The 24,413-nt window shown below is 48.9% G+C and overlaps 1 protein-coding gene across 1 annotated transcript; it reads right to left on the reverse strand.

Annotated features, from left to right (window-relative positions):
* Positions 1-17,791: 17,791 nt before the first annotated feature.
* On the reverse strand, positions 17,792-23,703 carry LOC149866665 (uncharacterized). Its single transcript, XM_090041157.1, has 2 exons — positions 23,597-23,703; positions 17,792-21,552 (listed from the first exon to the last, which is right to left on the reverse strand). Exon 2 carries the CDS (start codon positions 21,530-21,532, stop codon positions 20,204-20,206), a length of 1,329 nt encoding a protein of 442 aa, XP_089897283.1. The 5' UTR covers positions 21,533-21,552; positions 23,597-23,703; the 3' UTR covers positions 17,792-20,203.
* Positions 23,704-24,413: the final 710 nt, after the last annotated feature.

A 24,413-nucleotide genomic window follows, 5' to 3' on the forward strand; every position in this document is an offset into this window, starting at 1 on the left:
CCTGGTCCTGGCCACAAGTGACACTTGGTGAGGGGACTGTGGGTGCTCAATCACCTGGGCGATAGCGATCATTGCCTATTGGAATTCACCATCCAGCACAGGGTGGCAAAGGCCTGCAAAAAGACAGCGGCCCTGGACTTCAGGAGGGCAGATTTCATTGAGCCAAGAAGAATAGCTGGGGAGGCACTGAGGTCCCGGAGAGGAGTTGGGAGTCCAAGAAGAGTAGTTGTTCCTGAAGGAGATGATCCTCCAAGCCCAAAGGGTGGCAATCCCAACATGGATCAAAGGGGGCAAGAGTGCTCAAAAGCCCCCATGGCTCACCAAAAGCATCCAGGAACTTCTCAAAACTAAGGAGGTATACACCCGATGGAAGGGAGGGGCTGTCACCATGGAAGACTATACCTCCGTTGCTTGGGGTTGTAGGGGGCTGTTAGGAAGGCCAAGGCAGAGATGGAACTGGGATTAGCAACCCGAATCAAGGATAACAAGAAATCCTTTTTTAAATACATGAGTAAAAAGAAGTTTCCAGGTAATGTGGGGCCTCTGCAGGACACGCTTGGAAATCTGGTGGTCTCACCAGATGACAAAGCTAACCTATGAACAATTTCTTTGCTTCCATTTTTCTAAGCAGGGACCAGGTCATCCCCCCCACCAGGATCCCTGATGGTCTCAGGGGAGGCACAGCCAGGTCCAGGGTCAGAGAGCACCTAGTCAGGGAACTTCTGGAGGGACTGGATGTGTTCAGATCAGCAGGTCCTGACAATCTCAACCCTAGAATGCTGAGGGAATTAGCTGAGATCATTGCGGGACCCTGACACAGCTTTATGAGCACTCATGATGCTCTGGCGAGGTGCCAGATGACTGGAAAAGAGCCAGTGTGCTCCCCATTTTCAAAAAAAGGGAGGAAGGAGGACCCAGGAAATTATAGGCCTGTTAGTCTTACCTTGGTCCTAAGGAAGTTCTTTGAGAAAATTATCCAGGTACACATCTGCAAGGGTCAAGCAGAGGGATTATGCTTAGGAGCAACCAACATGGGTTCATTAGAGGCAGGTCCTGTCAGACCAACCTAGTGGCCCTGTATGACTAGGTCACAAAATCCTTGGACGCAGGTGTCGCGGTGGATGTAGTCTTTCTGGACTCTAGGGACCTTTGACGTTGTCTGTCACCCCATTCTTGTTAAAAAATTAGGAGATTGTGGTGTCAATGCCTTCTCAGTCAGATGGGTCACCAAATGGCTGGCGGGCGGCACCCAGAGAGTGGTGGTGGATGGGTCATTTTCAGCCTGGAGGGTTGTGGGCAGTGGGGTTCCTCAGGGCTCGGTCCTTGGGCCCGCACTGTTCAACATCTTCATCAATGACTTGGAGGAGGGGGTGAAAAGCACTTTGTTCAAATTTGCAGATGACACTAAGATGTGGGGAGAAGTGGGCACACTAGAAGGGATGGACAGGCTGCAATTGGATCTGGACAGGTAACAGGTATAGGCAGATGAGACTAAGATGGGATTCAGTACTGACAAGTGCAAGGTACTGCACCTGGGGAGGAACAATCAGCACCATACCTACAGGCTGGGGAACTCCCTTCTCATCAGCACAGAAGCAGAAAAGGATCTTGGAGTCACTATAAACTCCAAGATGAACATGAGTTGCCAATGTGGGGATGCTGTCAGGAAGGCTAAACGCACCTTGTCACGCATCCACAGATGCATCATGAGCGGGTCCAAGAAGGTGATCCTCCCCGTCTATGTGACATTGGTCAGGCCACGGTTGAAGTACTGCATCCAGTTGTGGGCGCCACATTTCAGGGGAGATGTGAACAACATGGAGAGGGTCCAGAGGAGGGCCACTCGCATGATCGGGGGCAGCACGGCAGGCCCTATGAGGAGAGGCTACAAGACATGAACCTGTTCAGCCTCCACAAGAGAAGGCTGAGAGGGGATCTAGTGGCTGTGTATAAACTGGCCAAGGGAGACCAGCAGGCAATGAGAGAGTCCTTTTTCCCCAGAGCACTACTGGGAATAACAAAGAATACAGGCCATTAGTTGACAGTGTAGATTCAGGCTAGATATCAGGGAGGCACTACTTCACAGTCAGGGTGGCTAGGATCTGGAACCAACTTCCAAGGGAAGTGGTGCTTGCTCCTACCCTGGGGGTCTTCAGAAGGAGGCTAGATGGACACATTGCTGGGGTCATTTGATTCCAGCATTCTTTCCTGCCCATGGCAGGGGGTTGGACTTGATGATCTGCTCAGGTCCCTTCCGACCCTACGAACTATGAAACTATGAAACCTGGTGGCCTTCTACGACCAGGTCGCAAAAGCCTTAGACACAGGTGACGTGGTGAGCATAATCTTTCTGGAATTTAGGAAGTCCTTTGACACTGTATCTCACCCATTCTCATTAAAAAATTAGGTGACTGTGGTGTCGATGCCTACACGGTCAGATGGGTCACTAATTGCCTGGAGAGCTGCACCCAGAGAGAGTGCTAGCGGACAGGTCATTTTCGACCTGGAGGGATGTAGGCAGTGGAGTTCCCCAAGACTCGGTCCTTGGGCCCGCACTGTTCGACCTTTTCATCAGGGACTTGGAGGAGGGGGTGAAAAGCACCTTGTTCAAATTCGCAGACGACACTAAGATGTGGGGAGAAGTGGGCACACTAGAGGAGAGCAACAGGCAGCAATTGGATCTGGACAGGTTACAGAGCTGAGTGGATGAGAACAGGATGAGTTTCAATACTGACAAATGCAAGGTATTGCACCTGGAGAGGAAGAACCAGCAGCATACCTACAGGCTGGGGAACTCCCTTCTCATCAGCACAGAGGCAAAAAGGGATCTTGGAGTCATAGATTTCATAGATATCAGGGCTGGAAGGGACCTTGGGAGATCATCGAGTCCAGCCCCCTGCCCAAAGGGCAGGAAGTCAGCTGGGGTCATAGGATCCCAGCAAGATAAGCATCCAATTTACTCTTGAAGGTGTTCAATGTAGGTGCTTGAACCACCTCCGCTGGCAGACTGTTCCAGACCTTGGGGGCTCAGACAGTAAAGAAATTCTTCCTTATGTCCAGCCTGAAACAGTCTTGCAGGAGTTTGTGACCGTTTGACCTCGTCATCCCTTGGGGCGCTCTGGTGAACAGACGTTCCCCCAGATCCTGGTGTTCACCCCTGAGAAACTTATAGGTGGCCATCAGATCACCCCTGAGCCTGCACTTTTCCAGGCTAAAGAGTCCCGTGGCTCTCAGCCTGTCATCGTAAGATCTGTTTTCCTGACCTCTGATCATGCGCATGGCTCTCCTCTGGACTCTCTCAAGCTTCTCCACATCCTTTTTGAATTGTGGAGCCCAAAACTGGACGCAGTACTCCAGCTGCGGCCTCACCAAGGCCGAGTACAAGGGCAGAATGATGTCCCGGGATTTGCTCGAGAAGCATCTATGGATGCAAGCCAGCGTTTTGGTCGCTTTAGTAGCCGCAGCATCGCATTGCAGGCTTATGTTCATCTTGTGGTCAAAGATGACCCCCAAGTCTCTTTCTTCTGTAGTGCTATCCAACGTAGCACTGCCGAGCCTATAAGGATGCTGCAGGTTTTTCCTCCCAAGGTGAAGAACCTTGCATTTTTCGGTGTTAAACACCGTCAGGTTCTCGTCATTGACTCCAAGATGAATATGGGCCAACAATGTGGGGACGCAGTCAGGAAGGCTAACTGCACCTTGTCATTCATCCACAGATGCATCACGAGCAGGTCCAAGGAGGTGATCCTCCCCTTCTATGTGACATTCGTCAGTTGGAGTACTGTGGACTATGGCGGGCCAGTATGGGGCGCTCCTGCATTGAGCCACCCACCTCACTGCGCCTGACCACCTTCCAGGCTCCGAGTGCCTCCCTGGGGGCGCCTCACGTCTGGCCGACTCCCTTCCTGGAGCACACCTGCTAGCCTGGGGGTAACACTGCCACCACCCAGAGATGGGGTTGATTGTGGTTCTGTGCACCCTGGGAAACACAGGCCTAGTAGCCCTCGAGGGTACTTGACTCACTTCAAGCACTTGGGGGTGCTTCTCTCAGTTGGAAGCACAAGTAGTTGTCTCTGTTAGTCAGCCGAACCAAGGAGACCCCAAGGCATAATCTGGACCCATTCCCAATAAGTCTCCCACACTAGGTACAAAGGAGAACTTTATTGGTTACAAGAGGTAGGGTTGGAATAGGGTACAGGGTAGAGCAATATCAGAGAAATCCTATAGAGCAAACAATCATAGGCTACCCAGCCATGCCAATGCATCTGTGTTACTGCAAGCTATATATCTAGTTGGATCTCAGGTAGCTTACTCCCAAGTATCATGCAGAGGCAGGTGGAGATTCCCTCTGCAGGCAGGCAGTTTCTTGATCATGAGTTTTGAGAGAGAGAACAAGTTTCAGATGGTTCAGCTCTTTTCTCTCTCTGAGTCTTCCTCATGGCTGCTGCCTCCTTTTCCTGGGCAGGCCTTAACTTATATAGGCCTTATGACCTCATTTACCTGGTCCAATGGAGGCCAGCACCTGTTGGCTCTCAGCCAACCAATTTGAAATGCATCACTAGTTGCTGGGCAGACTGGCAGTTCCTAGCTCCCCAGGGAGTCCAAGCCCCTCACCCAGGTATGTGATACCAGTCACATAGGCAGAGGGAGCAGGTTTCCCCCCTCCCTCAGGAATGTATCCAGCTCAGGTTACTTAAAGAGATAGGGTAAGGTGTGTACCCTCTGCAGGGCCCATCTTAACCAAATTGTCACAGAGCAGAGTTTTTAGGGAGAAACAGAGGTGGCCTTCTGCCACACTTCCCCCCTCTCCTTTAAAAGCTTGGACACATGGCTTTACAGAGCTGTGGGTACAAGTGTTTCATTTGGAAGGGTCACCTTTCACACCTAAAGAGATTACATAACACATAAGACTAGTCATAACAATAATACACATAGAACATGAAAGCACATTAAGGAACTGCCACACCAGAGCTCTCTCAGGCGGGTCTGAGTCCATCCGACCCACTACTCAGAGTCCTTTCATGACAGGGCATCTGCCATCATATTCTGGCTGTCCCTGATGAGTTCGACGGTGAAGTTGAACTCCTGAGGCTGCCAGCCCATCGCTGAAACTTGGCATTGATGTTTTGCATTGTCTGCGACCACTGCAGTGGGGCATGGTCCGTTAGGACGGTGAACTGCTGCCCCCCCAAATAGGGCCTCAGCTTGTTCAGCGCCCAGATGATTGCCAAGCACTCCTCAATAGACGACAGGTTCCGCTCCCGAGGGATTAACTGCCGGCTTAGGTACACCATGGGGTGCCGTGTCTCTTGGTGCTCTTGTAAGAGTACAGCTCCTAGTCCTGAGTCGAAGGCATCTGTGGCTATGTAGAAGGGGTTATCATAGAGCGTTGCTTTCAGAATCGGTTGTTTGATCAGGGCAGCCTTTAGGGTGTCAAATGCTTCTTGGCACCCCTGCTTCCAGACCGCTGGATCAGGGCTGCCTTTCGTCAGCTCATGTAGGGGAGCTGCTGTCACTCCAAATTGAGGGACAAAACGTCTGTAATATCCAGCCAGGCCAAGGAAGGCTCTGACTTGCTTCTTGGTTTGTGGAAGTGACCAGTCTCTAATGGCCTCGATTTTGTCTCACAAGGGAGCAATATGACCTCCACCCACACAATGTCCTAAATATACCACTTCAAATAGTGCCAACTGGCACTGTTTAGCTTTCACAGTAAGACCAGCTTGCTTGATCTTGCCTAACGTGGTTGTCAGATGAATCAGGTGCGATTCAAAGTCCTGACTGAAGATGGCAATGTCATCCATGTACGCCATGGCAAACTGCTCACATCCTTGTAGCAAGTTATTAATCAGTCTTTGAAAAGATGCAGGAGAGTTGCACATACCAAAAGGTAAAACTGTAAACTCATATAGTCCCACAGGTGTGGTAAAGGTGGACTTGGCTATAGCATCCGGATCCAGTGCCATTTGCCAGAATCCTTTGGACAGATCGAGAGTAGAGATAACCTTGGCTGGGCCCAGGCAATCAAGCAAAGTGTCCAACCTGGGCATGGGGTATGCATCAGGGGTGGTGATGGCGTTCAACTTCCGGTAGTCCACACAGAACCCGATGGCCTCATCCTGCTTCCAGACGAGTACCACTGGGCTGGCCCAGGGACTCCCTGAAGGCCAGATTACCCCTAACCCTTCCATCTCTGTGATCTCTTGCGTTATTTCTCGCTTCACTTTCTCATTAACTGGGTAAGGTCTGGAGTGTATAGGGCGATGGCTGCCCATGTCTATAGAGTGTACTGCCTGGTCTGTTTTACCTGGTTTGTTGGAGAGCACTGTCCCAAAGTCTTTGAGTGCTGCGAGCAGCTTGTCCTTGTCCTGGGAGGGCAGATGGTCTGGCAGGTGGAGTTCCTCCATTCCTGCCTCTCCATTCCAGTCACCGTACATGACCAGCTCCTCTGGATCCTCAGGGGATCCTTCTACTGAGGAAATCCAGAATACCGCATCACCTCTATCAAAGTAAGGTTTAAGCATGTTCATATGAACTGTCTTAGGCTTTTTCCCACTCCTGGCCACTACATAGGTCACGTTGTCCAGCTTGTCCAGGATGACATGGGAACCTTCCCAAGCTGCTCGCAGCTCCTCTGTCTTCAGTTGCATGAAAACCATAACCTTATCACCTTATTCAAAGGTATGTAAGTGAGCCTTTTCATCATACTTTGCTTCTCCTGGGCCTGGGCCAGGGAGTCTCGTGCCACCTTCATCATGTCAGTTAGCTTCTGATGAAAGCTGACCACGTATTCTACCATGGAGGTCTTAGTGGAAGAGATTTTCTCTTCCCACTCCTCTCATCAAATCAAGAGGACCCCTAACGTACCTTCTGAAAATTAAAGAGCGAGAACCCAGTGGAATCCTGGGGCACCTCTCGGTAGGCTAACAGCAAATGCAGAAGTTTCTCATCCCAGTCATTGGGGTTAGAGTCAACATAGGCCTTTAACATACCTTTCAAGGTCCCACTGAACTTTCTTCAAGCCCATTTGTCTGAGGGTGGTAGGCTGTGGTCTTGAGGTGTTTCACCCCATAGCACTCCCACAGGCACTTCATCACTTCTGCCAGGAAGTTTCCACCCCAATCAGTCAGGATCTTGGAGGGAAAACCCAGTTGAAAGAAGATCTTGGTGAGGGCATCAGCAACCACAGGTGCCTCGGTGGAGGTCAAGGCAACAGCCTCCAGGTACCGAGTTGCAAAGTCCACTAGAGTCAGGATGTATCTTCCCTCTACGGGTCTTATGCCTCAGAGGGGCCATAGTGTCTATCCCCAGTATTTGGAAGGGTTGATCAATGATAGGGAGGGGCTGTAGGGGAGCCTTTCTCTTGTCCCCACTTTTGCCCGTCCACTGGCATGTCTCGCAAGATTGGCAATAGTCCTTCACAGTCTGGCCAATTCTGGGCCAATAAAAGTTCACCTGCAGCTGCTGGCATGTTCATTCCCTGCCCATGTGACCAGGTAAATCGTGAGCCATGGAAAGCAATTGTTGTCTGTATTTACAAGGTACAGTGATCTGGCGATGGGGTTCCCAGGTCTCGGCATGGTTCTTTGGTACCCACAACCAAAAGAGAAGTCCTTTATCCTAGACCACCTGTTCTCTCTTTTCTGGGGTGAACTCGGTCTCTTGCTCCTGAGCCATCTGCTGGAGGTCCTCCAAGCTGGGGTCCGCTAGAACCTCCTGCTTGAACTCTTCTTGCACAGCTGAGCTATCAGCAGAGTTCTGGTGCTCCTGTAAGAAGTGCACCTGCACCCTCGGGGATGTCCTTTAGCTTCTTCCCAAGAGTCTGTTTCGTCTGCCACTGACTGACCAGACTCCTCCCTGGGACTGTCATTTAACCCAACCTCGAGGTCACTGGTTTCCTCAATGGCCGGGGGCTGGTTACAGTCAGAGGGAGTCTCTCCTTCCTCCCCCTCTGCCTCAGTAGCCAATTGGGCGACCAGGTCCTGGGAAGTTTCCACTCCTCCCACCTTAGCCTTTCTGCTCTGTTGATGAGTCACCACATTAACACGGTAGGGCTCTAGCTCTGGGAGGTGGCCCTCCTCCCTTTGCAGGTATTCTAGCTCCATAACATCATGTCCCACCAGGATGGGGACAGGAGCCCTTTCCAGCACACCCATTTCTATGAACATGGACAGCATCTAGAGGGTCCAGAGTAGGACCACTCGCATGATCAGTGGGCAGCAAAGCAAGCCCTATGAGGGGAGGCTAAGGGACCAGAACCTGTTCAGCCTCCAGAAGAGAAGGCTGAGACGGGATCTGGTGGCCATCTACAGACTGGCCAAGGGAGACCAGCAGGCAATGGGAGAGTCCCTGTTCTCCCAAGCGCTACCGGAAGACTAGACATCAGGAGGTGCTACTTCACGGTCAGGGCAGCCAGGAGCTGGAACCAACTTCCAAGCGAAGTGGTACTCGCTCCTACCCTGGGGGTCTTCAAAAGGAGGCTAGATAGACACCTAGCCAGGGTTGTTTGACCCCAGCATCCTCTCCTGCCCATGGCAGGGGATCAGACTTGATGATCTGCTCAGGTCCCTTCAGACCCTACTAACTATGAAACTATGTGACACAGAAGATGATCAGAATGCTAATAATCCTTTGTGGGGGGGGAGGGAACATTTAGATTTGAAAGGGGGGGGTGTAGTAAAAAGGACAAATATACTGTTGGGCTCCAGGACATGAGTATACATAAGTTTACATGAAATTATATGCTTATTTTTGTCTCGGTTTATGTTTCTGTGGTTTTTAAAAATGCTTTATTATTTCAAGTAATGGAACAAAGATTGGCTTATAACTGTCTTGCCATGACTATAATCTTTTTCCACTAGGTGTTTTCCAGTCAGTTTGTGGGAATTGCTGGACAAAAGGGTGTAGTAGCAACACTCCTGACTTTGTGGGCAAGGCCACAGAACTTCATTCAGCCCAAATGATGCTATTGCCTCTGTAAAGGTGCTCCCAGTAAGGATAGGGGAGCTGCCAGGTGCCTAGCACTCTTGAAAATCAGGCAGATGCTTAAATATGGATGGACCTAATATCAAGACCCTACTGTATCTCTGTATAGGTATAGTCTGGGGTTCAAAATATAACATGACCTCTTCATAAGGGAGTCAAAATATTGAAAATACTGACGTTTGATTATAAGCGTCTACATCAGATTCTGCTGCATGGTCTATAATGTCAAGAGCTCATTGTTATAAGCTAGGGGCTAGAGATCAAGTGTTTTCCCTCAAGCCTGCTGTCTCTGTCCTCATATGGTTTGTATTCTCCTTTAAAGATCTCACCTGGGAGCTGTGCAGACAGCAATTTTATGGATAGTTCAGGACTACCCTTGTGATATGGTTCACACTTAAATCTGAGTTTGGATTCAGGCCTAAATAGCAAATTTTCCCCTTTGCTTTTTATGGCCCGTTAGGGACATAATATTTACGAACCCTGTAAAAGCATATGCATTAAAAAACCCAAAACAAAATGCCTCCCTTCCTTTTTATGGTGGGTCATTTCTGAAATGCTGAAAGTTGCTCCTAACTGGAGTCAGTGAAAGTGAATTGACTCATGAATGGAGTAGGGAATCAAGGAAAACTTAAATCAGTAGTAATAAGCCAACAATACTGAACTTTTAACATCCTACCTACAAACTGAAGCCTTTTCAGTCCCTTTTGCCCTAGAAGACTAAGAACAACTTCATGATCCTGAACCTGGAGCCTCACCTTGCCTGGCATAGCCATACAACCCCATCTGTCATCTGCTCAGCTGAGTATTGGGGTGAATATGGATGGTCAGATGTGGGCCTAACTACCTGGCCAGCCAGGTTCAGTCAAGCCTTTACCCCTTCCTATAAAACTCCAGAGCTGGAAGAGGAAGTATCTGGGCAACAATGTTAACTTTGTACTCAGGCTGCCTCACCCTTGGATTGTGCCTCTACTGGCTTTTTGATGATTTCATAGATTTTATAGATTCATAGACAGTAGAGGCTGGAAGGGACCTCATGAGATCATCGAGTCCAGCTCCCCCACCATAGGCAGGAAGTCAGCTAAGTTCAAGTGATCCCAGCAAGAAAAAATATCCATTTTTTTTAAAGAGTCCAGAGTAGGTGCTTGCACCACCTCTGGGGGGAGCCTGTTCCAGACCCTGGACACAGCCAGAGGTGAATTCTCTGGCTACCCAACTTGGTTTGCCCATGGAACCTGGATTTGGCCTGACCCTTTGTCTCCCAAACCTGACTTTCGTTTGATCCCCTGGAGACCTGACCCAGCTGGCCTCCTGATCCCGTGCTCTTCCCAATCCTTTGGTTTTCTTACTAAGTTCCCTAGTTGGATTGTATGGCTTCCTGACTGCCCTACACTCAGAGTCTGCACACTCCTCTTGGATCTTTGTTACTTCTTCTGACCCTAGGTGACCCCCAGACCTTGTCACCCACAGCCCAGCATGACACTAGGCTCTTAGCTTAAATCGCAGGACCCCTCCTTCTCCAGGGTTAAACAGTTCTAATGTTTTCTTTTCTGTAACACTTCAGGGACTTACAGATTTTACATACCTCCTGAAAAGAGTATAAGTGGCTGGAGTGGGGCTCCTGACCATGCTCAGAGAGGGCAAGGTTAGTAGGGGAAGTAGGACCTGCATACTGCATAAACTGCTCAAAATGTCACTTACCACAAGAAGTTGGCTAGTTAGTCACTGTGAGGAGAGTTGCATCTGGGTCCTATTCACCATTCACTTAGACCAAATATTTCCACGGCACATGAGTTGTTGCCCTTGTTGGTTTTGTGAGGATCTGACAAGCAGCAGATAGAGCCAGACAGGTGTACAATACTGCCATTTGACTATTTAACTGGGCATTTTGTGCCTGATCCTATTCCATCTGTCAGGTGCCTAAGTATGATCGTAGTCCATCCTAGTTGAGTCCTTGAAAAACAGGTGACACAAAAGATAGGGAAGTCCTTGTGCTCCTCCTCACTGTTTTTTTGTGACTTAGACTTAAGGCTAAAAGGATGACAAGTTACTCAAGTGACAGAGTTGACACTTTTTTCAGGCAATTAAGCAGGATGGAATATGGTCACATGCCCAATCCACTTAGGGGCTGCATCGGTACACTAGAATCTGTGCCATGACCTCAAAAAACAGCTAGATAATACAGCTATAGTTTCAATTCTTCTTGCACTAGTGAGGCACTTATACTACATGAGGTGAATGGCTTAGTCATTTAGGATCATGCACATAAGATGGCACACTAACTCAGCTAAGAATACTGCTCAGCCTTTCAGTTCTTCAGTGGGCCCAGAGGAGCACATATCAGGGGAGGCAGCACCTCAGGCATAAAGTATGCTGCCTGTATCTAGTCACAACAGCATCCTGAGAGCGATCTTGTGCCTAGCGCCGAGTGCAGGAGTTGAAGGGTATCAAACATATCGCCTGCGGGCTGGATCTGGCCTGCAGAGCCCCATAATCCAGTCCCTGGTACAGCCCCTTTTGTTGCAATGGGCCGTCCTTATACTTGATGCCCGGGACATACTCCGCCTGCAGTACTTGGCAGGGCTAGGTCCTGGGCTGCAGCACCCCTGCACATGGTCGGGACAGCATTCCACGCTGGCCCAGAACAATGTTGCCTGTGCTGAATCAGGGAAGTTGGGGACATGGATGACCCCTGAGACAGGGGGAGCACTTGCCTCCCCAATGGTGAGTCAGCACCCGGGGGGGAGGGGGTCCCCCCGTGGCTGATCAGGCCAACAATGGGAGGATCGCGGGCATCACTTCTCCTGGCATCCCCAGTCCCCGACTGGCACTCTTAGGGCAGGAACCAGCACTCTTGCCTGTCCCCCTGCCTGTGCTTAAACAGGGAACACTGCTGTTGGGGGGTGCACGTGTACTCCCATGCACCCCTTAGCATCGCCACTGCTTGGGAAGGTTGGGGACGGGAGATGACTGTGATCCGGCCTGCAGACTGGACTCCTGCTGCTCATCCAAGCCGAAGGACCACATGAATTTGACATGCTTGCCTAGCACAACGATGGGTTGGCATGCAGAGTATGATGCTCAGATGCTGGCATGGAGCTAGCAGAGTACACCGCCTTCCACACCATGCACTTTCCAGGCTTCAGGTCCTTCTCCTGTTTTGGCAGCAGGGAGGGCAGAGTAGCAGCAGTTGTACATGGTGTCAGAGTAACACTTGGAGGGTTTGCTGCTGTAAAGGGAAATTTTGCTTCTTTTGTTTTGGCTGTTGAAAATTTTGGTTTAAATGGCTTTCCAAATATGTGGGTTGGCAGAAAAAACACAAAACAAATTGAACTCCGCTCCCCCGCCACAATGAACCTCTCACCACTGCTCCTGCCCAGTACTAAGTACTATCTAGTTATGACTTGGTCAGAGTATGTAAGAGGTTTAAAACTTGGTTACTATATCCCACACTTATAGCACATGTATGAAAGGATCCAGTGCTAGGAGAAAAAGTGCTATAACAAAAAATCAATACATCGTACATGAAAACCATAAGAAGCAGCTCCTATTCCACCTATTGGGCTAAATGCACTTATGTGCGGAAGCACAAGTCAATTCCATGTGCCTCAGCTTCCTGAACTCCTTTTATAATACATCATGATCATCTCAACCTTAAAAGCAAGTCATAAAAAGCAGTCAGGAGAAGGAGGACCCATTCACCTTTTGCATTAACAGTTCTTCAGAAAATCCAGGAGGGTGGGACAGAATCACACTTAGGCACTGAAGTCTTCTTACATGCACAAGAGGTGAAAAGCAGCATGGGTCTTGGGGTGCCTATGGACTGATGGCATATGTTGAGAAGCAAACTTGGAAAGGCTTCCTCAGTACCTAATTCCACCCCAATTCAGTTTGGATCCAACTCTGTCCAACTGAAGCATAATCTTCTGCATACATCCTGAGTTCCACAGAGGGAGACAGAATAAACCTAGTGACTGAGAGATGCTTGAAGTGGCACAAGGAGCTCCACGAGGGAGGGCGCAGGGTGTGCCCATTTTTGGCCCACCATTCATAGATTCATAGATGTAGGGTCGGAAGGGACCTTGTAGATCTTCTAGTCCGACCCCCTGCCGTGGGCAGGAGAGAAAACTGGGCTCAAATGACCCCAGCCAGGTAAATGTCAAGCCTCCTCTTAAAGACCCCCAGGGTAGGAGCCATCACCACTTCCCGTGGAAGTTGGTTCCAGATCCTAGCCGCCCTGACTGTGAAGTAGTGTCTTCTAATGTCTAGTCTAAACCTACTCTCTAGCAACTTACAGCCGTTAGTCCTTGTTAATCTGGGAGGCGCTCAGGGGAACAAGGTCTCTCCCAAACCCTACTGGTCCCCCCTAGTAAGTTTATAGATAGCCATCAGATCCCCCCTCAACCTTCTCTTGTGAAGGCTGAACAGGTTCAGGTCCTGTAGCCTCTACTCGTAGGGTCTGCCCTGCTGTCCCGGATCATGTCAGTGGCCCTCCTTTGGACCCTCTCCATGCTGTCCACATCTCTCCTGCAGTGCGGCACCCAGAACTGGACACAGTACTCCAGCTGTGGCCTGACCAGTGTCACAAAGAGGGGGAGGATCACCTCCTTGGCCCTGCTTGTGATGCATCTGTGGTTAGCCCTACTGACCATGTCCTCGCATTGTTGGCCCACGTTCATCTTGGAATCAATAATGACTCCAAGATCTCTTTCTGCCACCATGCTTTCGAGAAGGTGGTTCCCCAGCCTAGAGTATGCTGCTGGTTCCTACTGCCCAAGTGCAGCACCCACTTGTCAGTATTGAATCCCATTTTATTTTCATTTGCCCACCCTGTAACCTGTCCAGGTCCAGCTGTAATCTGTCCTTCCATTCTAGCGTGCCCACCTTACCCCAAATCTTGGTGTCATCTGCAAATTTAAATAGGCTGCTCTTCACCCCATTGTCCAAGTCGCTAATAAAGAAATTGAACAGTGCGGGCCCAAGGACTGAGCCCTGGAGGACTCCACAGCCACTTCCCCCCAGGTCGAATATGACCCGTCTACCACCACCCTCTGAGTGTGACCCCTCCGCCAATATGCTATCCATCTGACTGTGTAGACATTAATGCCACAGTTGCCTAGCTTTTTAATGAGAATGGGGTGGGAGACAGTGTCAAAGGCCTTCCTGAAGTCCAGAAAGACTACATGCACGGCGACACCTGCATCCAATGATTTTGTGATCTGATCGTAGAAGGCAATCAGGTTGGTCTGACAGGACCTGCCCTTAATGAAACCATGCTGGTTGCCCTTGAGCATCATCCCTGCTGCTGATCCATCACGGACGTGCTCCTTGATAATCCCCTCAGAGAGCTTCCCCCCAGGATTGAAGTAAGATTAACGGGCCTATAGTTGCCTGGGTCCTCCCTTTTCCCTTTTTTTAAAGATGGGGACCACATTGGCCCTCTTCCAGGAGTCCAGCACCTGGCCAGAGCACCACAAGTGCTCATAAAGCCATCCCAGGGGCCCTGCAATAACACCTGCCAATTCCCTCAACAACCTGGGATGGAGAGCATTTGGACCTGCTGATTTGAACACGTCCAGCCCCTCCAGAAGTTCTCTAACCTGGTCCTCCCTGACTTTAGGCCTGGCAGAGTTTCTCCCGAGTCTGTCCTGAATCTCAGTAGGGGAGTCCCAGTGCCTGCACAAGAAAATAAAGGCAAAGAATTTGTTAAAGAGGTCTGCTTTCTCCTGTGATGCAACTACCAGATTGCCAAGCATATCCTGCATGGGCCCAACATTACCCGGGGCCTTCTTCATTCTCCCTATGTATTTAAAAAGGATTTTTTGTTATCCTTGCTCCTTGATGCTTGCCCTAGTTCCATATCTGCCTTAGATTTCCTAACAACCCCCCTACAGACCCAAACAATGGAGGTATACTCCTATTTGGTCATAGACCCTCCCTTCCACTGGGTGTACACCTCCTTTTTGGCAATCAGGCATTCATGAATGCCCTTGGTGAGCCAGGGGGTCTTTTGGGCACTCTTGCCCCCTTTGATTCTTGTTGGGATTGTCACCCCTTGGGCTCTATCATCTCCTTAAGGAACAACCACTCATCTTGGTCACTCAGTTCCCCTACTCTCCAAGACCCTAGTGCCTCCCCCACTAATCGTCTCAGCTCATTGAAGTTGGCACTCTTAAAGTCGAAGGCTACTGCCTTGCTGCAGGCCCTTGACACCCTGCGCTGGATGGTGAATTCCAGTAGGCAATGATCGCTGTCGCCCAGGTGGTCAAGGACCTGGAGTCCCCTCAACAGATCATTGCCTGTGGCCAGGACCAGGTCCAGCAGGGCATTTCCCCTGGTGGGACTGTGCACCTCCTAGGTTAAGTGGAGATCCTGTATCTCACCAAGGAACTGTCGTGAGCAGTCTGACTTGGCTGACTGTTCCTCCCAGCAGATGTCTGAGTAATTTAGATCACCCGTGACAACTACATGCCTTGCCTTAAGTGCCCCTGCAAGCTGACCCGAGAATTCGCGGTCCAGCTCTTCCCCTTGGTTGGGAGGTCTGTAGTAGACCCCAACCATTAAGTCCCTTTCCCCACGACCCCACTGTATTCTGACCCAGAGCACTTCAGCCTGCCCTTCCTCTGACTCCATCCTGCTACTTGAGGATGTGTATTGCTCTTTGACATAGAGCACCACACCCCCGCCTTTCCTCCCTGCTCTATCCCACCTGTATTTCCTATAGCCCTTAATATTAACTGCCCAGTACTGGGATGAATCCCACCAGGTTTCTGTGAGCCGTACTATGTCTGGGTTTGAACTATCTATCTGGAGGGCAGGTTCCTCCTGCTTATTCCCCATACTATGAGCATTGGTATAGAGGCATTGCAGGCCTTGAATTGGTGCGTATGCCATCCCCCGATTCTCAGAACTATCTGGGCCCCTGCTGCTTATCTGGTTACTCCTTGTGTATGTCACCTGTCTTGGTTGGGAGGTGTCCTCACATCTTCCTGTGGCCCCATCCCCTGGCGAAGCTAGTTTAAAGTGCACTGCATAAGCTCAGCCAACCTGGAAGAGAACACACTCTAGCCTTTAAGAGAGAGGTGTAGCCCATCCCACCCAAGCAAGTCCCCTGCACAAAAGTGTGGGTCGTTATCCAGGAATCCGAGGCCTGCCTGGCGGCACCAGCTCCGTAACCACCAGTTGACCTTGCCAATGCAAGGTCTGTATTGGTCAGAGCACTTACCCAGGAAGTGAGAGGCCTGAGTTCTGGTCCTATCCCAGGCTGAGAGTGTTTGAGCCCACATCACCCACCAGGAATGAGAAAATGTAACATCTTTTCTGTGACCCAAAATCCACAGTGTGTTTTTAGGGGGTGGACCTTGGCGGGCGGGGAGGGCTGGGCAGTGGGAAACATTACACTTTCAAGCATCTATTTTCATTCACACTTTGAGGGAGGCCAGAAGCTGGCTGGCCCCATAGATGTGTTTGTTCAAGGGGAGATCTGAAGGGAAAGTGGACAGGTGTCAATCAGAAAAAGGTGGCCCATGTCAGTTCATATTTATATAAGTACGGTCTGCACAGAATGAAGTAGCAGGGAACCACAGAAATCTGTGCATGCTGTAGAGCAGTGTTTCTTAACCCATGGTACCCGTACTCATGGGTGTATGTGAGACATGGGCAGGGGGTACACGGATGCCGGGTTTTGAGTTTGGTCCGCTTCCCCACCTGACAGGTTGAAGGCATCTTTGCCTGTTCATCTTGCCAGGCCCAGCTTTTTGTCAGGAAGCCTGGCAATGAGCCCATTTCACAACTGCCTGGAAAACCTGAACACAATTGTGTTCTGATACAATTTAACAAGGGCTTTTAAAATTGCCATTAGCCTTTCTTACTCTCATGTCAGAGATGACCCAGGAGAGGAGTATGAAGAAAAGGAGCCAGCTTTTGAAACAGACAAGTTAATTGAGATACAATCAGAGCCGCATAGTGACTACGGGCAGTATTACAAATGCTCTGAGGGAGGGTCAGGGGCCACACTTTAATTAGAGTGGGTCTGAAACTGTTCTAATTAAAGCACCTCAGTGTTTTGGGTATCAGCAGCCTCATACTCGAAAATGGTGGTAGGGGCGCTTGACTTACAGCTTATACAGGCTGTCCTCTGCTTACAGTGTTTCGAGTTACAACATTTCGCACTTAAGTTTACAAATTGACACCCTGTTTCAACTTTCTGATGTCAGTTTTGACTTTACAACACGTGATCTGATGCCAAGCCATACCAGTGAACAAGATTGCTGCATCACCCATCTCCCTGGAGAACATCTGTCCAATCTGCCTTGGACACTTTCTTTAAGAAAGCAGACAGGACTCCAGAAAAACCTGCAGCCAAGACTCCTGAGAAGACTCCAACCAAGAACCTGTCAAAACATCCAGCAAAGTCTCCTCAAAGAAGTCCTTCCAAATCAATGTGATTGCTATTTACAATATAAATACATTAATGTAGCTATATTACTCATCTATAATTGATTGAATGTAAAATTCTTGGTTATTTTTGGTGAAAATAGAGTATCGGGCCTTGGTTCAGGAACCAATCCCCCATTTATAACATTTTTTCCTATGGGAAAACCGGTTCTGAGTTACAACGATTTGACTTAAGCAATGGTTTCCAGGAACCGATTGTGTCGTAAGTCTGAGGACTGCCTGTACTGCACAGTCAGTACATCATGTAGATACAGCCACTGTTTCCTAGTTTGGGTGGTTTGGGGTGGGGGAGGGGGGGAGTGTTGTTATTTTATGGACAGCTCAAGGTGGGTTTTTTTGGACAATTGTTTTTAGCCTTTTTTTTTTCCTACAGACTGCTGGTAAATTTATAGACAGCTTATAACTCTAAGCCATGTGCTGGTTTGGAAGCACAAATGCTATGAAGATACAAACTGGATTACTAGGATCCTGTTCAGCAAAGAGGACAGCATTTGCCTAAGAAATAAATAATATGTGGTCTTCCACTACCAATAATTTAGTACTGGTAGCTCAGGTAGTTGTGACTGGTATATGAGGATCTCCCTCCCTTCCCTAAGTAGTTTCTGTCTTATGGTTGTACCCCAGGAACAATACCAGCCTACTTGTTTCCCATTCAAAAGCATATGCCAAAAAACTAGTACCCAAGTATCTTTTCTCTTCAGGGGTCTTGCTGGAAAGATGCAGGCGTGGGAGGAGAGGTGAGAATGCATGAGTACTTCCCCCTGTCCCCACAAGTGAATGTCAAACCTGGTCATTTACTCCTTCCCCACTATATAGATTTTTATTTATCTGATGTGAATAGACAGTGAACACCTTTAGATGGATGCAGCGTGGAGTGTGCCCCAACCCCTTGTCCTTGGTGGCTCCAGTGGCTGATGCTATGAGGCTGGGGTCATGGTTGCTAACCTTCACCTGTTCCTGGAATGCCCACCCACATAAGGACTAATCCTTGTACTGAGGGGCTTTGGAGAGAGGAAGCCGCACCTCACCATATATTAGCATAATCTGACTATTTCACCTTTATAGAAATAGGGCTATAGCCCATTTATGGCTAGGACCCCTATACAAGCTCAGGGACAGAATTAAGGAGTGGTTTCAATTCCCATAATGCTTATCTTTCTTAAATATAAGATTCAGGTAGTTTCACTTCTGTTAATTATTATCTTTCCCGATGGTTCCCTCAGCCCCTTTCAGCAGATAGGTTGTTACTACCACACAAGTTATCAAAAAGACAAAAGAGACAGGTTTACAGCCCAACCTTTTTATTCTTTACACCCAAAAGCACAAGAATAAATATTATCACAGTTGTGCCTAGCTACGTACAAGAGCACAATACAAATTCTCACCTGTACCATCTGGGGAGACTCAGGAGGGGAGGTTCAGGATAGGAGTTAGCCTGGCAGGTTGTCCTGAATTTTTGGAATCCTTCTCTTTCCCTGGACTCTATGCCATATATTTATGTATGGCTTATTCTGATTAAATAGTCTCTAATTGGATTATTCCAATGTCTTTGTTTAACTGAAACTTGAGGAACCGAATAGAATCAAGGGGTTGTGGCGGGGAGCATTAATATAGACTAGTCGTTGTCAAGGAGTTGAGATTTATGTCCTTGTGAAAATTACACTGCTGTTCTTCACTATCCTGCAATGCTGCTTGTCCCTGTTTTGTTTTGATTTCACCTTGGTTCATGATTTTCACTAAGAAAATCTGATTGGGTTGGGGAGGTAGCCACTTCGCCTGAACACCGGCGGTGGGACCACTGCCCCGCTAAGGGCCCTCCCTGACGCGACCGCAGGCACCACATTGATCAGGAGAGAGAAAGGCTGCTTTGATTTTGTACCTTATTCGAAAAACTTAACTCAAATATATTCATTATAGCAAAACTACATGTTACATAGTTGATAACTTCAGTTATTACTGTCAATAATTTCAAGCTAACGCTATGATAAACTATATTTGGATTATTATGAAAGCAGTTATAATATGCCTCCCTTCAGGACTTTTGCTCTAAGTTGACCTTTGCAGACCAGATTAGCTGTCAGGTCCACAAATGTTCAACCTTCAGTCATTCAGGAAAAAAGACCTGAGGTCCTCCACTTCAGTCACACTACCGTTGAAAAATGGTCAAGGCTGGCAATAGGGACTTACATATTTCCTCTTTACCATAACCACTCAACCAGAACACACTATCATCTTAATAGAATTCTAGCTGGCTACATATCATTCTTATCAAAAGTTTACACAAGTTACTGCAATTGTTGCATTTAACTACTATTAGCACTTTACCAAAAAGCTATTATCCGCATATGGTCTAGTCTAATATAGGTGGCCTTGACCTGCAAATTTTGTTCTAATTTCTCAGGCTACCACATATTGATTATATTTTCAGCATTCAGCCCATACAACTGTAGGCATATATCTATAATTTACACTTAAAGCTGCCTCCAGAATCTGCACCTTCTTGTTCTTGTGGTGTTTCAGTTAGACAAATCGAAAACCCACACTGACACCTGAAGATATAGCAGGAAGGTTGTCTGGGGTTCTGGGGCTTGACCTCAGGCATATTCTTCCCTTGGTGTGCAAAGAGGAGATTTTCTTCCTCTTCCATTTCATCCTTAACAAATAAGGGATAGGTCTTTAAGAAACCGGGACCAGAACACAATTCCTGTTCTGTGTCTACATCTCTGTATTGAATCAAATCCTAGCTCTCTCTCACTCTTTTTCCTCAGTGGTAAGAAGCATTCCAGCACCAGGACCCTTCCCTCACACAGTGAGAAACAAACTGGCAGAAACACGGCCCTTTATCCCAGTGCCCTGGCATGGCCTCTGCCCAGGAGAAGGGGAAATACTTCTTGGCTACACAGCAGGCATAATCAGAGGAGAAATAATGCAGGGCTCTTTGAAACATCTTTTCAGCAGAGGGGCTGCTTTCCCCAAAGGTCTCGGAGAACTCCCTCCTACACCCCTCCAGGGACATGTAGACAAAGTGGAGTTCCACGCGGGACTCACACCCCATCAGTAGGGAGTTCTTCTGAAGCAAGCAGTTGGCCAAGCCAGCAGCTTGGGACATCTCCAGAAGTTTCACATTAGGTAATTTAACTGTGTAGTGGTAAATGCAGCTTCCAAGTGCAACAGTTGTCACTAGGAGCAGGGCGAGCAACATAAACCCAGTGAACTCATACACCCAGATAAACAATTCCTTTTCTGAACCCGAATGTTCTAGGGCCAAGAAATAAGTATATATTAAGGTTGCAAACAGACAGGTCCAAAAGACAAAAAAACAGATGGCAGGAGAACAAGGGACTGTCCTAGAGGAAACCTCATTAATCATCTGGATGGCTGTCCTGTACAACTCAGGATCATCACTCACCATGGTCAGCTGATCAGGGGCCACGTCACTGAATATACCCCCTGACCGTTTCAATAGGAGATGCTCATTTACTGCACGTAAGGTCAACAGGGCTTTCCCGTTGTACAGGGATGGGGGGTTGTAAGGCACCATGGTGGCATTCTGCATCTGGTGATTGGGAGTGCAGATCACCTTGCTGACTTTGTCAAAGAAGTGCACATCACTGGCATCGAGGTAGGTCAGGTGGGTGAGGTGGAATGGGACAGAGCAGGTCTGCAGCACGACGGGGATCACAGGCTTCCTTTCAATGCAGTCTCGGAAGATGGACAGGTTGGCCTCCAGCAAGCACCACCTGCTCTGGACAAAGTCCGGGCTTAGGACTAAGAGGATCTTCTGGCTTCTCTGGATGGACTCAACCATGTTCTCACTTATGGTTTTGGTAGGCATGAAATCCCTCTCATGGAAACACACCTTCAGCTCAGGAAGGGTGACCTCCAGATTCTGGATCAGTCCCAGGGCCCAGGCTGAGTCTGTGCTGCTATAACTGATGAAAACGTGGTGAGTCTCGTGGGCTGTCAGGGCTGGCACCTCAAGGGGTGTCTGTGTTTCTTGATACTCTGTGAGCCCTGCCCTGGTGGACTGGGAAGAGCTGGCCTCCCTAGCATCTCTGTCTAGAAGGGGTTCAGTCTCCTTCTCCAGATCCATCACAGACCTTGGTGAGTTCTCTGCAAATGCAAAACAGAAAGCTCAGTGAGGAAATATGTGGAAAATAAACATGCAACATCAGGCCTCCTCTTTCACACCATCCTGTCCTGCTAAGGATGGCACCTCTCACTCCCAGTGTGCCAAAACTCTCTGGGCTACAATGCCAATCACTGCTCACCCCAGTCAGCATGCACTCATTAGGCTTGTGCAACTAGGCAGCTATTCGATCTGGGTTCAGATCAGGCTGCTTTGGATGCCAGCCTAAAGAAGCCAGCACTTCAATCCAGACATGCTGCTTTGGATGCAAAGTGTCCGAAGCGTCTCCGGATCACAAGCACAGTCCGAAGCCTTGCACAGCCCTAGCGCTCATGCAAGTACTCCTATGGACTGACAGGAGAGCTCATGGAACTAAGTGCTTACCAGCACCATTTTGAGGACAAAATCTAGCCAATATATAGTGACCCTGGAGTGCCTCGGGCAGTCTGACACCCCCTGGTACCCTGCTCTGGTCTGCTTACCTCTCTGGGCATGTGGTGCACTCTTCCAGCTTTCCTGCCATGCCTGATGTTACAAGTTATAAATGCAGGAGACTGCTCTTGATTAAGTAGGTTGCTAGCTGGGAACTCTGAATCTGCTTAAGAGATCTCTCTTCCTCTTTCTCTCCCTCTGTCTTCCCTGGCCATGATCCCGAAAGAGGTTGTGGCCCCAGCCCCACCCTTGTTGCAGTCTGCTGCACGCCTTGGCCTCTCAGCACAGCCTGGTTATGGCCTCTGCAGAGTCCAGGCTGCTCTTCCTTGCAGTCTGCAGTCCTCAGAAGGCAAATCAGCAAAGCTTCAGTACCTGTTCTAGGTGCTCACTGTGGCTGCTTTCTGCCCTTCCAGCTACTCCCATGCCTCATGGCTTTTAAACAGGAATATAAACAAATCATGCAACACAAAACTCTTATCTTCAGTCTCAAAATCCCTGTATAGCTCCTTCCCTGAGCCTGGCAGGAACCAATCCCAGGCCCCCTCCACAGGTCTAGGCTTATAAGGCCCCTGGCCACTCTTTTTCCAGACACCTTTACCTGCTTTTGTCCCAGTAGGCTACTGTGGTTCTCATTATCAGAGGCTTATGTCAACTGGGGCCAGCAGGGACTTAGGTCAGTTTCCAAAGCTGTTGCAAATGTATAGTCCCAAGCAAGCATATCCCCAGATGTGCTCCACATCAGCAGAAGCCAGTGGCAAGCTTTACCTGGCTAGAGCATACCAAAGTGCAGGCATGCCCCCCCACACCACCACTCCAATCATGGCTCTACAGTGGTGACAAGGCCCTGGGCAAAGGTATATCAGGACCACACACCCAGCCACCTTTCTGGCTGCCTGTGCACTGGCCTAGCAGAGCAGTCTGATGGCAATGCAAGAAGAATATGTGATTCTTTCTGTAGGGACAAGATGCACATTGTCATGGGCTCTAAGGAGTTGGGGAAGGGGCATGATCTCAGCTGGAATTCCCCCTAAAGCCCTGCAGCTCCACCTTGGCTCCAGCACACACCCACGTGTCCGTGGTAGAGTCAGGTGTCGTGTCTCGTCTTCCTCAGACTTGCCTAAAATATTCTAACCTTGGCAGAGACCTGGCCTGCAGTATGTCAGGCCTTCTAGTTCTGGAAGACACTGAGGAGTCAAAGGTGTCAAAACTGTTTTTTTTTTCAATAATTAGTAAACACTACAATAAACACACTTCTAGCACAGTTCAGAAAATGCCACTAAGGATTACAAATGGCATTCGGCAGCTCCCTCTCTGCCTCTGCCCTACACTCATCCCCTCAGTTTAGTCCCAGTTTTGAGAATGACCTGTCTCTGCAGGTCCAAAACTACTGCCAGCTGTCAGCAGGACCACTGGCCATCATTTGCTGGACAAGCCCTGTGCCCAGGGCATGTTGCACCATCTCCTGTTTTCATGTACAAGTAGTGACTAGGTTTTACAGGCTTTTTAGTAACTAAAACCACATTAATCCCCACCCCCATCTTTTACAGAAGAATTATACATCTGAGCAGAAATCCAAAGTAAGAAGTGTTTGCTCACCATGAACAGAAACAGATCCAACAAGACAAGTCCACACAAGTTTCCAAACTTTCAGTGCTCTCTTAAATGTCTCCAGGGGTAACAGGTCAGGGAAGACAGAAACTGAGTTCAGCAGACATGACCAGTTCCTTATTTGAATGTATTTTAAACTTCCTTGTAAATGAGTCTGTTCCTGTTAGAGGGCTTTGGGGGTGTGGGTGGAGGCAAGTGGGGTGAGTCTTATAGAGGAAAAAAGACTAATTTTACATCTTGCTGGCCAGATAGCTCAACCCCTTCCTTTCATGCAGAGAAGGTGGCTTTGATGCAGTATGATGGCCAGAAGACAGCCCTGGGTGCTTTGTTGGGAGCAGTTTGCCTACATTTGTGTTGCAGTAAAACTCAGAGGAATGACTTGTGGCTATAGGGATGGGTAGAAGGCCACATAGGGGTGCCTGAGAAGTGCTTAAGTTTTGAACCCTGAGCCAAAGCTGAGAGAACTGAAGCCCTAGCCAGTGAAGTTGGAACCTAAGAGGGGATGAAATAAGAAAGGACCTAGAGATCCAGGGGTTGGCCAATGATAAGCACGCCAGAGCTTGAACCCTAAAAATGAGACAGAGGGGGGGTAAAGCTGAGAAGGCCAGAGGCTGACTCTGGAGAGTGAGGCAGGGATAGGCTGTGACTGAGAGGACCAAGAGGCCTGAGTCCCCAAGACAGAGAAGCTGAGGCTGAGATAGCAGGCCAGAGCATGTGGGCCCAGGTTAGAGACCTACAGACAGAGAAAGTAGTGGACTAAGGCCAAGAACACTGAAGCCTGTACAGGAAGGTGGACAACAACCGA

Source organism: Crocodylus siamensis, chromosome 4, assembly GCF_052110815.1.
Source record: "Crocodylus siamensis isolate JL-2025a chromosome 4, ASM5211081v1, whole genome shotgun sequence".
NCBI classification, from domain to species: Eukaryota; Metazoa; Chordata; order Crocodylia; family Crocodylidae; genus Crocodylus; species Crocodylus siamensis.

What these genes read in the sequence shown, in the direction of transcription:
- LOC149866665 (XM_090041157.1), bottom strand. Translation starts at nt 21,532, where the DNA reads ATGGATCTGGAGAAGGAGACTGAACCCCTTCTAGACAGAGATGCTAGG.